At 44.0% G+C, this 14,573-nt stretch overlaps 1 protein-coding gene across 9 annotated transcripts in view; it reads right to left on the bottom strand.

The window, feature by feature from the left end:
* The window catches only part of ARSB (arylsulfatase B), a 294,461-nt gene that overhangs the window by 164,227 nt on the left and 115,661 nt on the right, over window positions 1-14,573 (bottom strand). For 4 of the 9 annotated variants that reach the window (XM_053295445.1, XM_053295438.1, XM_053295440.1 and 1 more), the window contains one exon: window positions 10,775-14,240. The exons of the other annotated variants lie outside the window; for them this stretch is intronic. In XM_053295445.1, the coding sequence (XP_053151420.1) occupies window positions 13,975-14,240 (266 nt within the window). In that variant the 3' untranslated portion in view covers window positions 10,775-13,974. Of the gene's footprint in view, window positions 1-10,774; window positions 14,241-14,573 lie in introns of those variants that run through there. 9 annotated transcript variants of the gene reach the window in all.

The following is a 14,573-nucleotide window of genomic DNA, read 5'->3' as shown; positions in this document are numbered from 1 at the left end:
AATAAAATGACTGCAGTGGCATGTGGTAGAAAGTAGAACACTAGGAAAGATGTGACAGCTTGTGCATCTGACCATGGTGGAAGATGTGCATGGCGTGTTCTCCCTTTAGCTGTTATGGAGGAGTATCGCCTGCCAGATGTGGAAGTCACAATGCATTTTGGCTGGCAGCACTTCATTATCATATCTTATTCCATTTAGGGAGTTGTTTGAAAACGGAGCTTTGTAGGGGAAACGCAGTGGGCAAGGGAAGGCTTGAAAACCCTTCCTACAGCACAAGGCCATCCCCCTGAGTGAGGACTGCCTTTGGCATCCACCCATGGTTAATTTATCATTGTTGCCAAATGGCATGGTTTGTGCAGGTTTGTAGAGCCTTGTAGTGTAACAGGTCGTACTGTTCCCAGGCTTTCCCAACAATGCCCATGAAAAAGGCTCAAAGCTCTCACAAATTTATTGTTTTGTTGCCAGTGCTGTCCCAATTCTGGGCTTCCACTCAAGTCTCAGAGTGGAGTACACCAAACAAATAGCGAGCAACCAAGTTCTGTTTGGCAGCCCCATCAGACAGGCACCCTAGTGGAGTACACCAAACAAATAGCGAGCAACCAAGTTCCGTTTGGCAGCCCCATCAGATAGGCACCCTAGGCATCTGCCCAGCTGGCCCACCCCTTAGGCTCGCCCTGTTCCTCCTGCGCGCCCACTGCTTATCTGCTGCAAATTTGACTCTTCCAACAATACTTTGCAGCAAAGAAGCAACCAGTGGGCATTTGCATAAATAAATTGGCTGTGTAGATCCAGCCAGCCATGTCTAACCAGGCTGCCACTTGCTGTTCTGGCATAACAGTGGGTCTAGGATGTGAGTACCTAGGGAGACATAGGAGACCACTGAATTCAAAGTTCCGTTAGCATCCTGTGTGAAATTCACCAGGTATGGTAGTCAACGCAAGCAGACCCCTGCTATGGCAGTACACCACGACACACTTTTTGTGAATCAGTTGAACATTTTTGGAGGCTTTCAGCAGAAAGGGACAGTTGGCTCATGCTTTTGATAAGATATAACAGCTCTATGCCCATCAAATAATACTAATGTTTACTATTGCTATCTAAACTTTTATCCTAAATGAATAATTCAAGATTACCTTTTGTTCTCACATTTAGGAATTGCCTGCTTTATCTTCACAATGTCCAAAGCATCAAAGCAATCAAGATCTCAGCAATACTGAATTATGTATGGCTGATTGATCTGCAGCCTTCAGTAAACAGACCTAACACAAATAATGTCTTATATCAACACAGTCAAAGTGATGATATTGAACTGGCTGAGATACTTAGCATTCTCACGGTTCTTATGCGCCCCCCCCCCCCAAGGTTTTACAACTTGCATATCCTGGAAGCATTCAAATAGTATTGCCTGCCTTCCCAACAGATGAGTGGTGACTGTTCTTGCCTTTGCCATGCTGCACACCCACATAAACAGTGCACAGTGAAGCAAGAGCTGGGAGCAGGAGGATTTCCCCCTCCCACATCCCAGGGTACCCTATGCCACAAGCCCGGCCGCTCCTCCCCCCCAGCTCAATGCCAGAAATTTACTAATTTATAATATAATATAATATAATATAATATAATATAATATAATATAATATAATATAATATAATATAATAATTGATATTTGTACACCACCCGAAACTTCTGTCTCTGGGAGCTTTACAACAACATAAAACAAGTGAAAACAGAAATTAAAACTTTAAAACAATTTAAAACCACGTTTAGTTAAAAAGCTTGGGTGAATAAACGTGTCTTTAGAGACTTTCTAAAAGTTGCCAGAGATGGGGAGGTTCTTATCTCAGCAGGGGGTGCATTCCAGAGTCTTGGGATGGCAACAGAGAAGGCTCATCCCTGTCTAGCCACCAGACAAGCTGGTGGCAACTGCAGACGAACCTCTTTGGATGATAAGAACATAAGGACAGCCCTGCTGGATCAGGCCCAAGGCCTATCTAGTCCAGCATCCTGTTTCACACAGTGGCCCACCAGATGCTTCTGGGGAGCCCACAGGCAAGAGGTGAGGGCATGCCCTCTCTCCTGCTGTTGCTCCCCTGCTGCTGGTGTTGAGAGGCATTGTGCCTCTGAGGCTGGAGGTGGCCTACAGCCACCAGACTAGTAGGCATTGAGAGACCTGTCCTCAATGAATTTGTCTATAAAAACATGATCTCAATGGGTGGTGGGGCTCATAGTGAAGAAATGGCAGCAAGCTGTGGGAGGAAGCCTTTTGACCCAGTAGCGATCGTGCACAGGGTCGACTGCCAAGGTTAAATGAACCTCAGGTTAATTTAACCCCAGTAAACAGCCAGGTCAAAAAGTCGGGCTAGCGGGGGTGGAAGCGCCGGGATCAGGAGCGATGCTGGTGCTCCACACAAGCAGCCCAACCCAGACTGGGCTGCCCTAGCCTAGGTTGGGTTGCTCATGTGAATAGCCTCATTGATTTCTTTTTAAATTACACTATAGGAAATAAATAATTTGGGGGGGGGATTAGTCTATGTGCAGCTGTTTCACATTAAAGGTAATTCTGGGACATTGTTTGGATAAAAAAAATAACTCTGGCCTGTGACTTAATTGGGCCAGTAACTGTTACTATACATACAGCTAAAGAAACAGAATATTTGGGCAACAGCAAAACACTGAGAACAGGAAAACAAATGAACTTTAGGAGAAACTGCCATAGGACCACCTACTATGAAAAAAACCCACTCCAAATCATGGGATGAGTTATGGTTTTTCCATGCATTTAAGAAAGAGGAATGTGCCAATAGTAGAAAAATGCAACATGCAAAGCCAATTATGGGAAATTATGACATAACTTAATTAATAATTCCCAATACGTTTTGAGAATTCATTGGAAAAAATAGTTCAACAGTTAAAATAGATACAAAGTTGCATCTCATTCTAATGGCCAAAATACACGAGGTGCTAAAAGTATATCTGTTTTCTTTAAAATCACAATCATGGAGGGTCTGGGTTAGGATATGGATGGGGTTCCCCCCTTCTCTCATAGACCTGACTATTGTCCCCTTTTAACTGGGCACAACCCAGTTAATTTTTAACTCAGTTAACAAACAAACAATTGTTTGTTAACTGGGTTAACAATTAACTGGGTTAACAATTGTTTGTTTTTTAACATGGAATTTACTGAAGCTTGTTTCAAAGTATAAAATGTAACAATTAATATACAAATATGAGATAAAATAAACAAAGGAAAGTAAATTAAGAAAAATTTAAATTTTATCATTGGATTCCCCTCCCCTCAATATTATGTATTTATCATATTTCTATACCGCCTGATATAGACATCTCTAGGTGGTGCATACGCCAATATCTAGCACACTGAACAAAACATTACTAAGCATAGTGAGGCATAGACCAAGACCAACATAGAACAGAAATTTAAATATTAAGTCTAATTTATAAACCCAGGGATGGGATAGATTACACATATTATATCAGATTAATTGTACACTACTGTATCTAGAGGAATGCGCTCATTAACTGGCTAGGACTCAACATGTGAAAAGAAGGGAAACCATACAATTTCTGTTGGGCAGGAATCCTAACAAACTTGACCAGTTGTTTACATTTGTACATAACCGTCATAGGAGGAGGATGGTTCTTATCTAGCCACTGTTGCTCAGAAGACTGATGGGGAGATTTTCAGTTTCTAGCGAGGCTTCATTTTCTAGCTAGGCATAATATATAGCTTCTTAAGAAGGTTTTTTGTAAGAAGTCAGAATCGCCTTGCTGAGTATGGTACAGCAATAGGGCTTTGAGTTTCAAAGGTCTGGGATGGAGGAGTTCTTGACAAAAGTCAACAACAGCTAAATCTCAAACTACCTGGGACATTCTCACCAAAGACAGAAAAAATGTAGAATTGGTTGCTGTTCAAGTTTATCAAACTTGCAGGGGTTATGCACTGCCTACAGTACAGTATGTTTCCATTGGATTTGTATAAAGAAATGATATTAAAATAGACTGCAAGTTGTTCTCTCCCAGTTTCTAGTTTGCTATTGAGCTGTTTTTACACCCTCCAATATTTCACAGCTGAAACATGGACCTGCTTTCCAACATCCCAATTCTCATATTAAAAAGATTGCTTGTGAGCTGTATCCCCTTTACTATTACATACTGCTGAAGACTCTGATATAATTGTCTTATTACAAAAAGTCCCAGCAACTGCATTGTGTAAAATGGCAGGCTATGTCCTGCATGGGACCTTAGCAGTCACAAACATGCATAGGTAACCCTTGTTATTCACAGGCGTTCCGTTCTGGCCTACGACCATGGATAATGAAACCTTACATCAATGGGAAAGGGATGGGTGGGTTTAGGTTCTAGAGCCCAGGAAAATGACTGAAAAACCACCAAAACGACAGAAATAAGGATGGAGCACAGCACCCAACCTTGGCCACCTCAGACCTTCTGCTCTCCTGCTCTCTAGCTCCTCCAGGAATGCCACCCAATTTCCTCACCCCACTATTGAAGTCCAGCACTTAGCAACACAATCCCCTTGGCCTGATTGACTGGTAGATTGGTAATTCCTGTGGAGCTTGTTGGAGCCTCTTGCAGCATTGTGCTACCATCATAAGATGCTAATTATCACTTCTGAAGAAATTTTTTAATTCAAAATTGCAAATTAAACTATCAAAATTAAAATTTGTTTTAATTTGAAATTTTTAATTGAAAATAAAAAATTTCATCAAAATTAAAATTATAAAAGTGATAATTAGCATCCCACAAGGGCAGCACAAAGCTGCAAGAGCCTGCAGAAAATGTCTCTAAGAAGCTCCACAAGATTGGCTCCAAAAAGCCTCTAAAAGCTGCAGAACAATCACTCCAAAAAGCTTTCAAAAGCTCCAGAGCAATGGCTCCCGAAGACCCCCTAAGGATACCAGATGCTGCCAAATGCTACCCAAAATGGCATTTAGAAGCACAAAAAACTCTAAACATGCAGACCAAAGCACTCCACTGTCCTCCTCCAAACTCCTCTCACCGTCGATGAGCACGTGCAGCAAGAACACAACCATATAAGGGTAGAACTGCGCTGCTGAAAACCACGGATATGCGAAGTTGCATATAATGGATAACGAGGTCAGGTATATATTGCCCAGCTGCAGATACACAAAACCATGAAGGTCGAAACCGCGGATAACAAGGGCCACCGGTACTTACTTGTGCACTCAATACAAGAATCAGACACTCAAAGATTTAATTTCTAGAAACTCTGGGGACACTGCTAAACTCTGAAGATTGACAACTCTAACATTGGTCTGATTCATATGATACTGTTCATGCCCAAGGGATTCCAATGGGGTCATGCCAAGAGCACACTCCTTGGGATATCTTCCACTGACATCCTGATGTTCTCCCAGCACTGCCCTTTATTGTGTGGGGGTGTTCATCCAAATGGCTGCTTTCCAGGAGGGTGTTGGGTCACCCATGGAAGATGTCCTGAGGGGCGTGCTCTTGGTGTGCCCCCTTCTTAATCCCATAGGCAGCAACAGTGTTGCCTGAACTGGCCCAAAATATTGTCAAGATGTCCCCAAAAGACAAAAATGGGGACAAAATATGACAGTGGCTGACATGATATGCAGCCTACCGCCTTCGTAACATCTGCCCCAAGGGCTACTGAGGAGGACTTGGCCCACCACTGTTTAGAAGCAATGGTTGTGCAAGTACAGCACTATTGCAGTTTCCCCCAGTACAGCAAATAAGGAAAACTGTGGTAGTACTGCTTGCACAACTGCTGCCTCTGAACAGCGTCAGAACTGCTTCTGAGTCTGCTGCAGTCCCGAGGCAAAGTGCTACACATCATGTCAGCCAATGATTTATGAGGCAGCTGCAAGGAAATAATGACTGCCCCTGGTGAATAGGGACCGTGGCTTGTACACATGAAAGCCTCTGGGTACAAAATTTCATTTCATGCTTCTTGTCTATGGACATTTGATACATGTACTCAACTTCCTTGAATTTTACCTTTGAGGCATTAAGAGACCCAAAGAGGATGCCATCTATCCTCTCAGGTCAGATCTCCAACAGATTGATTATTGAGATCTTTCTCTTATCCTTTTGTGCCACATTTCTCCTCCCTAATTTTCTAACTCTTTAAGAGAGAGGGGAGAGAAAGCTTAGTTTTATTCATGAGTGCTTTGTAAATATTATAATCATAATTATTAGTTCTAACCATTCTTCTTGCTTGTTCAGTTTTTGATAGATCTGTTAAATTTCCCAGTAGTAGTAATTTATTTGTTTATAACCAAAGACCATTACAATGAAAATATAAATTGCAAATTAAAAGAGTAAAATACTTGTATGCCTATATAAAGAAACAAGGAAAATGCAGCAACCCTTCACAATTATTGAATTCCTCTGACATAGTTTCCTATGTATAATGTTGTTGCCAATGTGAAGATATCATTATACTGATCTCTGGAACTGGTTGCTCAAACTGAACACAAGAAGTCAGAAGATGTATGTGTGCCCAACTCCAACATGCCAATTTAGTATTGTAGAAGGGCCTACAATATAACGCATAACTTTATAAAGAGCCTTCAGATATTTTAAGACTGAAAGGCACTATACAAAACACAAACCCGTATTTTTATCATTGCCTTGAATGCCAACATTTGTCCACAGTGAACTGTGGCTTTGCTAGTGTAGCTTGTTGTGGTTTTTGAAGAGCATATTCCCTCTGTCTAAATCTAGAATTTCTGTTTGACTGTACTTATTCTAACTATAGATCAGCAGACAAAACACAGCAGCCTTCTCTATCACGGGGCCCAGACACAAGAAAGGGTAACCAGCAGCTGGGAGTTTCTTTGATGATTGAAGCAGATGTTTAGTTTTTTACAACACTGGCAGGAGGTTTAGATCCAGTCTTTCTAATATCCCCCAACTCCATTTCCCCACCCACATATAAATAACATCTACAGAAGGGGCAACTGATGCAATGAAAACTTGATCCCTCTGTAATCCTGAGGTCTGGGGAGGGAGGGAGCAGCTTATTTGCATATTATCCCAGCAGCCTCTTTTGAAAATGCTAGTGATTGCTGTAAGCTTACCAGGAGGTTTTTCACACATGGCTCTATGCCTCGGGGTATCTGAAAAATGAATCTGCTTCGCAACAGATTCGAGGCATTTTAATTCAAGGGATTAGATGGACCATTCACATAGCCATCAGCACCTCCTTTGCATAGCCATCAGCAGCTCCATCAACACCTTTGGAGAAAGCAGAAGCCCTGGAGTTTTTCCCCCCAAAAGCTGCTGGAAATAGAGGATTTTTTTTACCCTGGACATAACTCGGGCTAAGCCAGAATACACAGCCTCCCTTTGGAGAAAAACAAAGCCCTGTCTGTCCTGGTCCCTGATAGCCCGCAGGGAGGTCGGGTTAAATCCAGCAATCATGTGGACCGATACACTCCAATTAGGAGTGGATTCGGTGGGAAAGCCCTGTGTGTAAAACCTCCAGGGCTTGGGTTGATTGCTATCATCTGCTTTTCCCACCAACAGGCCAAGGTCTGAGAAGGTGGTAGCTTGTTGGCATATTCTCCCAGCAGCCTCTACTGGAAATCACTTCAAGCTCCTCATGGCTTGGGCCTCTTGCCACACTGCACTCTCTCCACCAGCAAACCAAAATGTGTTATATGTCTTATGGAGTGTGCCAAATCTTCTCCTAAACAGCACATCATCACAGGACCTCAGGCAACTTTCGAGCAATAGGTAAGAAAGAAGCAAATCCCACTCCATTAGTAGATGTAGAGAATGTGAACAAGAGGCAAGAAGATAGAGAGGGTGATTTGTTGGTGATCTGCCATGCATATGCTATATTTGTTTTCTTGTTTGAAAGCATCATAGTCTACACCTGGTATAGTATGAACCTGATGGCAAGAGGACCAGAGGAGCTAATTTCTACTCTTGACCTCATGGGAAGGGTTGAGGACACAAGCAGCACTGCAGCAGAGACAACAAAATGAGACTCTGAAGGAGGAAATTGAGATTTGTAAGGGGCAGAAGACCACAGGGAAGAGACTGATTTTTGGGAGCAAGGAATTTAGAAGGCATTCTGAATCATTGGTACCAAGAAATTGCTTTCAATATCGTTCCAGCAAGAGTGGCTGTGAGTATCAAAATGGAGAACAGCAAGCCACATTAAGTGGGAAGGAAGACTCTAAACCCTCTAAGAGACAGAGGTGATTCAACCATTACCTAAGGAAAAGGAGGAGGAGAGTTTTGGTGGTTGGTGACCTCCTGCAGAGAGATATGGAGCAGCTGTATGCTGTCTGGGCCTGTTAGTATGTATAGCTGTCCAGGGAACAATTGTTTTTGTATGGTCATAGTTTATCATTATTACTGTGAGACATGCTGTCTCCTGTGCATGGATCCATGATATGATGGACAAGTTGCCCAAGTTTTTCAACCCGTTATCTTTATCCCTCCTTGCTCATCTATGTGGAAATGAGTTTCCAAGCCACTTTGTGATGTGGAATGGAATTGTAGTATGTGTGTGTAGGTACAAAGGTTTGAAGGGTCAGTACCCATGATTAAACTTTGACTCACAGTTAAGTGCAGGCTAAAATGTATGGGATGTAAGCATACATAAATTTGAACAGCCAATACATCTGTTGACAAATACCTATAGTAATTTTGACCACTTCCTACTTTCCTATCTTGAAAATATTATCACATTAATATTATCACAAAATAATATCATACTAGTGGGCCCAGGCGCAGAGCATCTGCGCCTAGTTGGGCCCAGACGCCCCCCCGCCATGCCAGCATGTCTGGCTTTCTGGCTGGCCGACCGGCCGCTCACCCTGCCACCGTCCCCCCAGGCCAGGCAGTCCCGCTGCCGCTGGCCAGGCTAGGCTGGCCCACCACCGCTTCCTCCATGTGGCCAGGCCAGGGCCCACCGCCTCCATCTCACCCCGGCGGGCAGGCCAGGGCCAGGCCATACTGCTGCTGCCTCCCGCCTCCTCTTCCTCCCGGCCAGCAGGGCTTCGCCTGCCATCCACCCACCTCTTCCGGCTGGCAGAGCTTCACTCACCGGCTCTCCGCCTTCTGGCCGCTGCCATTATTTCTCTCCGCTTCAGTGCTCTCGTGCACTCTAGAGTATCTGTGTACTTGATTGCTCCCCTCACCCCCTGCCACAGCCCCCCTCACCTCAGAGATCTCCCCACCCTCACCTCAGATGCACTCCTGCTCCTCCTCCTCCTCCATCCCGTTGCTTCCATCCCCCTCATCCCTCTTGGTCGTGGCTGCAGCACTGCTGCCACCTATTGGCCAAGGTGCAGCCCCAGAGACTTCTCCACCCTCACCTGAGCCCCACTCCTGCTCTTCCCCACAGGAGCAGTAGTAGTGGTTAACCAGGCTGTTCCTCGTTGCTGCCACCACCATGGCTGCTTGTTCCCCTCAGGCCACTGACAGGCCCGGGCCTGTCCCTTGCCTGCCTGCCTGCCTGCCTGCCTCTGACAATGGCCTCAGTAGCCTCAAACAGCAGCAGTAGTTGATTGGGCCCTGCCTTGCTGCCAGCAATGCCATGGCCACTTATTCCTTTCAAGCTGCTGACAGAACACTTTTTGACCAGTAACAGTTGCATTCCAACTGACCTTAAACATCACAGGCTCCTCTTCATCTGCATATGGAATCTCCACTGCCCATTCACCATGGTGCCACAGACTTCTTCTCCCTATCTGCATATGGAATCTCCACTGCCCAATCACCATGGTGCTTCTGCTCTCACAGGCTTCTTCTCCCTATCTGCATATGGAATCCTCCTCACTGCCCAATCAGGTGCTTCACTGGGGTCGTGGCTTGCCACATACCCACGCACCCCTCTGGTCCATCTACAGGAATTAATAATATAGCTCCTTTGCAAAGGATACTCTCAGATAGTTTATTAGTATGGGTATATTAAGTCCTAAACAAGATGCAATTGCCCTGATCTCACAAACAAGATGATTTCTGCATGTGTATCACTTGCAGGATTAGGAACCATGAGTGGTATTCAGACTAACCCTCCATCACCAAAAACTCCTTACATGAATGAAAGGAGCACTACGCTTGCACAATGACTTCTTCTGCTTGTGCAAGGGCCCCTTGCATTCATGCAGCACTTTTCCTGTCCAAGGAAGGAGTTTCCATTGATGGAGGATTGGGTAATGGTAAGGCATAAACTGGATGTGTATAGCTGCATTCAAATGCAGGTAATGTACTCCTCACGCCATGGCTTTCAATAGGAAGTTAGTATGTATAGTGCATCTGATCCATGTTCTCATTCTGGCACTAGTTATGAAGAAATACCTTTACACTAGATTGTGATGGATGCCTTTTATAGAAAGCCATCTTATTTCTAAGGCTTACTAAGCAAAAGCACCACATAAAATAATCTACAAGCCTAGTCACCTTAAGTGGCGCAGTGGGGAAATGCATGCCTAAAAAGCAGAAGGTTGCCGGTTCAAATTCCTGCTGGTACTATATTGGGCAGCAGCGATATAGGAAGATGCTGAAAGGCATCATCTCATAATGAGCAGGAGATGGCAATGGTAAACCCCTCCTGTATTCTACCAAAGAAAACCACAGGACTCTGTGGGCACCAGAAGTCAAAATCAACTTGACGGCACACTTTACCTTTTACCTTTATACAGAGAATACAATTGTGTGTTTTTCTCCTCCTGTTTCAGAATTCTGAATTTAATGTTTCTAAACAGATATCAACAAAACCATAAGGGGCAAAAAAAAGTTAGAGCTTGATTTTTAATTTCAAAGTTTAAATAGTCTTTCAAGATCACTACTATTGCATCAGTACAAAACATTGTTGGCAAGCCTCTCTTGAATCAGAAAAGGCTTTCAAACATTACAAAGAAACTCAGCTTTGGCTCTGGCTGGCTGACCCATTAGCTAATGGAAGAAGTAGAACAATGCCATTTTCACATTCTGCCCCCATAGTGTGCTTGGTAAAGAGAAGTTTTAATCTTGGATAATTATTCTCAGGGGGCAGGTCACTGTACTACATTGAACTTCTGTGAAGTGCAAGAAACGGGAGGGGGGGATTAAACGGCCAGAACAAGAGGCTGTTCACATAAGCAGCCTTACCCAGGCTTGGGCAGCTCGTGTGACGCACCGGGATCGAAGCAGATCTTGGCGCTGCCTTCCCTGGTAGCCCAAGTTTTTTTTTTTACTGGGCTTTCACCTGGGTGAAAGGGAAGGAGTGCACCCTTTATCCAGCACCCTTTATCTAGCACTCCATAGAGGAAAGGTGGAAATAAAAATAATATGTCTCCACTTTCAGGGTATCCACTTAGGCCTTGTCTGCACACATGCAGCAGGATAAGATAGCAAAATACGCCAGTTCTAGGTCTTTGTAGGCCCTTCGGCAACAGAGTATCCAGGGTCATGTGAATGCTAAGGCTGCATGCCTGAGCTGCATACACAGTCGGGCACCTAGAGCACTTGACTCATGGGGGAATTCCCCAATGTACCACGCTGCATGTGCAGTGCATTTTGGGATTCCTGGAGGCTGGGACTCGTTTTCCCAGCCTTCAGTGATCCGCACTACTCGGAGCAGTGCGGATTGTGTGGGCATGTGACAGTGCACTGAAGAAGAGATCTCCAATCGTCTAGGGGGTGGGGGGAGGTAGCTTCATCCCTGCCTTCCCCCCGTCCACCCTTCTTGCCGGTTATGGTCATGTGGACAACCTTAACGTTAGAAGCCAATATCAAAGCACTTATTGCTTTGATATTCACAGCAGGATGATAATCACAGATTTGCTGCTTGTAGATAAGGGGTGTGTGTATAATTAAACTACCCTGTGGATTCTGCAGTTCTGTGCAAAAGATTTCTTCAGAATTTGGTAACAATCATGGGAGTCTTATAATATATATATGACTGCAAAATGTTGAGTGCTAGAACTGAACCACAGTAACCAGCAAGGGATATTAGGCATACACAGATACCCAGCCAACCTTTTCCTGCCCGCCTCTGAAAATCTGGTGGTTGATAGTAAGAGCTGGAAGACATCTTGTTCAATCACTTCCTCTGCTTCCCCACAATGCCTGGTATTTATTCTGAGTACCCAGTGTGGTGCAGCAGATGGAGTGTTAAATTTGGATGCTAAAATTCCAGCATCCAGAGTTAGCACTCCATAAAATTCCAGCATCCAGAGTTAGCACTCCATAGAGGAAAGGTGGAAATAAAAATAATAAATAAGTCTCCACTCTCAGGGTATCCACTTAGGCCTTGTCTGCACATATGCAGCAGGATAAGATAGCAAAATAAGCCAACTCTAGGTCTTTGTAGGCCCTTCGGCAACAGAGTATCAGTGGGCTCCCTTGGGAACTGCTCTTTCCCTCTCTAAACACACCCCTTCCCTCTTTAAAATAATAAAAAAAGTCTTGTCCAACATGACTCCTATGATTTCTCACAATTCAAAAGGATTTCAACACTGCTTTTAAAATGGGGCATTTCATTCTCTTTAGACCATCTTAACTATAGCAAAAGTTTTAGTTGCTAGCAAATGGCATAACAGGTAAGTGGAAGCTCCACATTCATAGGTGATACTCCTCTGAATCCCAGTTCAGTTGTAATCTGCAAGCTGAAAATTAGTACACCAGGAAGAAAAGTCCTAGCCCAGGCTGTTCCCTGGGTGCTAGCAGGGAGATTGTTTTAATATAGAAGCACTTAAAAATGGCATCCCCCACTTGTGGTCCAAAGTGATTAAGTCCATACTAACACCTCAAAACTTTACTACCTGATTCTGCTGCATGGGTAGACCAGGCTGAAGCCTACATCCATCTTCTTCCACCACAAGCAACATTACAGTCAAGTTCTCCAACAAATATTGCACAAAAGGGGGGGAAATAGCATGATTTTAATTACACATTCAGGTTGCAAAGTCTAGGATTTAATGTCGCAAAATTAAGACATTTGGGATGCAGTCTTGCCTGTTGCTAGGACTTTAGTGGGTAGCAGGTAGAAGGCTGTGCTCACAGAGATTTTGGAATACTCCCTTTACCAGAGAGACTGACAAGGTAAAGTAAGAAGGAATGCCAAGATAACTCAACAATTGGCTTCTTTCCCCTTTTCTCTACAACTCTGTCAGCCTCCAATAAAAGCTGGCTGCTGGCAAGTATGAAATCAAACCTCTGACTTCAAATGTGGAAGAATTTAGAAGGCCCTGCCCCCATGACTCAGACCTTTCCAACTGAAATAATGTTTCCCAGCTGGCCAGGAATTTTGGGAAGGCAGCACCGTTTTACCCTCTGCTTTGGAGACATGTCATAGACAAAAGCAGATTTACGATTCTAATAGAAGTTCAAGCACAATCAAAAGTGAAACAGGATCTTCCAACCTGCTTTTGAGTAACAAGAGCTGAATCCAAAAGGACTTAAATTGAAGCTGTAGAGGTAAAATCGACGAGGTCAGAATGATTTGTCCATATCCCTGAGACTATGGGCTGATTCCCATGGTACATTCAGATTTACACACAAGCCCTCTTCAGGCATTATGCTTTAACGCATGAAGGGGCAAATAGGAGCGGGCTGGCTAGCCACAATCACCCCATGCTGACAGGCTTGCTGGCCATTCTCTGGGCTTCCATGTACTTAGTGCTTGTCTGCAGAACGTAGTCCTGAACATGAAGAGGGTTCCTCTATGTTACATGGAACTCTGAACCCCCAGGGTACCATATCACGTTTGGTGTTGTTATCTGTAAACAAATGCTGAATGTGGAAATGCCTGGGAGGGCATGGCCAGTGGAATATGTTCCTTGGGGGGGGTGCCTAGTTGGTGTGCTTCCATATCCCAGGAAGAGAAATACCTGAAGAAATGTTTCTTTACAAAGACAGGTTTTGGGGGGTTTTTTGGTAGACAAATGCGGCATGAAAATCAGCTCTACAACTGTAGTGCAAACATATTCCTTAAGCTGCAGTGCAGTTTTCTACATCCAAGGCCCCCAGGCTCCAGTAGCTGCTGGGTCACAATGGGGGTCATCATCTGGGTAAAACACAGGCACGGAGTTCTTATAGTAGTCCTGCAGACGGGAAAGCAGCTTTTCCACAATGTTAGGATATTGTTCCGACAAATCTCTTCTTTCCTCAGCATCATTAACAACATCATAGAGCCAAATTTTTTTGGTTGATGGGTCAGAAGACAGAGTCTTTGACTCACTGAATGAAGACGGTGGTGGAAACCAGTGACTACAGCCTATAAAGAAGAACAGGATAGATCAGAGGTTAGCTGGGGCAGTATTAGTCTCATAATTTGTTTCCAACATGGTCACAAATCTGGTTTGTTTAATTCCAGAGACTTAGAATTGAAGTTGCCACGTGGAATTTGGGTTTCGTCTTGAGATCTGGCAACTGAACAACAGAATACCAGTTACTTTGAAGAAAGATTAGACATCCATATGAATAAGTAGCCCTGATATAAAAAAATATATGAAGGTTTCTTCCCATTAGAACTGCTCGATTGCAGTTCATTACTTTTTATTGTATATTTATCTGTCCCTTGCCTCTTACTGCTCCTTCATGGGTTCCT

The sequence above is a fragment of the Hemicordylus capensis genome, chromosome 2, assembly GCF_027244095.1.
Source record: "Hemicordylus capensis ecotype Gifberg chromosome 2, rHemCap1.1.pri, whole genome shotgun sequence".
Lineage (NCBI taxonomy): Eukaryota > Metazoa > Chordata > Lepidosauria > Squamata > Cordylidae > Hemicordylus > Hemicordylus capensis.
This window is presented reverse-complemented; position numbering and strand designations above follow the sequence as displayed.